At 50.6% G+C, this 1,561-nt stretch overlaps 1 protein-coding gene across 1 annotated transcript in view; it reads right to left on the bottom strand.

Moving 5' to 3' along the window:
• GCDH (glutaryl-CoA dehydrogenase) overlaps positions 1-486 on the bottom strand; it is a 15,517-nt gene extending 15,031 nt beyond the window's left edge. Inside the window, exon 1 of the mRNA XM_018573413.1 lies at positions 383-486. Coding sequence (XP_018428915.1) covers positions 383-482 — 100 coding nt within the window. The 5' untranslated portion in view covers positions 483-486. The remainder of the gene's footprint in view (positions 1-382) is intronic.
• Between the last annotated feature and the right edge of the window lie 1,075 nt (positions 487-1,561).

Here is a 1,561-nt window from a genome sequence, read left to right as displayed (position 1 = left end):
GGGGAATAACTACCACTAGATGGAGCTGAGGAGCAGAGGAGTAACTGCCACTAGATGGAGCTGAGGAGCATGGGAATAACTGCCACTAGATGGAGCTGAGGAGGAGAGGAATAACTGCCACTAGATGGAGCTGAGGAGCACAGGAATAACTGCCACTAGATGGAGCTGAGGAATAACTGCCACTAGGACTTACCTCTGCTCCTCAGCTCCATCTAGTGGCAGTTATTCCCATGCTCCTCAGCTCCCTCTAGTGGCAGTTATTCCTATGCTCCTCAGCTCCATCTAGTGGCAGTTATTCCCATGCTCCTCAGCTCCATCTAGTGGCAGTAACATGTTTGTACACATCAGACACGGTGTGAATGTACCCTAAGACCATGCTCACCTTTCTGCTTGGCGGCAGTGCCCTGCGCCCTCACCGCACACACCTGGATGCCACGTCTGACGGTTCTTAACAGGCGCAGTGAACTTCCAGTTAGTGACATTCTGGTAACTGAAAACAAAAACAAAGTATATTAAAGATCAGATCAGACCTGGACGTGTACCCGCTTCTATAGATCATGGCGGCTGCGGGCACAAAGGTGCTTCAGGCGCGGCGTATCACATGGGTCTCAATGAGACAGAACCTGTCTGGTAGACTTTCAGTGAAATGAGAGGCTGAGGAAGGCGAGACTGCATGTGTCATAAGCAATATGGCCGCCCCCATGTACTGTACTTATATAACGACAAGTGAGCCTCATGCACGTACGTGGTACAATCTGATTGTACAATCTCCTTTAGATCTACCAACAAGTCCGTAATAGAAGGGCCGGCCTGATTGGATGCAGACGGATTGGATAGATGAGGGAGGTCCTCATATTACATAGTTTTGGTAGCTCTGAAGATGATTATACAATCAGATTGCACCGTGTGTGGTGATCTGCATGGAGTGCTGGGGGGGACGGTTGTATGATTTAGTACGTAGTCACGCCGGTCGGCCTCCAGTTTGCGGCGTTTTCGGTGTGGAACATTCCAGACTCAAGCTGGTTTCCGAGAATGTTTTTCAAAGAGAAGGGAATGCAGACAGCCCAGGTCACTTTAAAGGGGAGGGGGGAGTGACCCGAGAATGAGCCAATCAGATCAGCTGTAGCCAGCCTCGCCCCCTGCTCCAGGCCAATGAGATCAGACCGGTATTAAAAGCCGCACTGAAATCCCAGCTGAGGATGTGAAAATGACAGGTGACTGGTGGAGAGGACGGGGGTCACATGGTGTATACAATGTAAACAACACGATCCGCGTATGGTCTGTTGTGGAACTACAAGTCCCATGAGGCATTGCAAGACTCTGACAGACACGACTCCCAGAAGCAAAGGCATGGTGGGATTTGTAGTTACAGCACAGCTGACATGCCGAGGCACCCCTGGGCTAGATGATACTGGACGTCCTCCACCCAGGAAGTCGGGCGGGCTCTATTTGACTTGAGCTGCTTCTGATGATTGTGAAACCATTCCTTTTATGGGCAAAGGATTTTGTGTGCTCATTTGATGGATTCCAGTCTTGGTCAGCGGGCTCCATCTGAAGCCGG

This window comes from Nanorana parkeri, unplaced genomic scaffold (genome assembly GCF_000935625.1).
Source record: "Nanorana parkeri isolate BGI_ZX_2015 unplaced genomic scaffold, ASM93562v1 scaffold2371, whole genome shotgun sequence".
Taxonomy (NCBI): Eukaryota; Metazoa; Chordata; class Amphibia; order Anura; family Dicroglossidae; genus Nanorana; species Nanorana parkeri.
The sequence above is the reverse complement of the archived record's forward strand: the minus strand, read 5'-3'. Positions and strand labels throughout refer to the sequence as shown.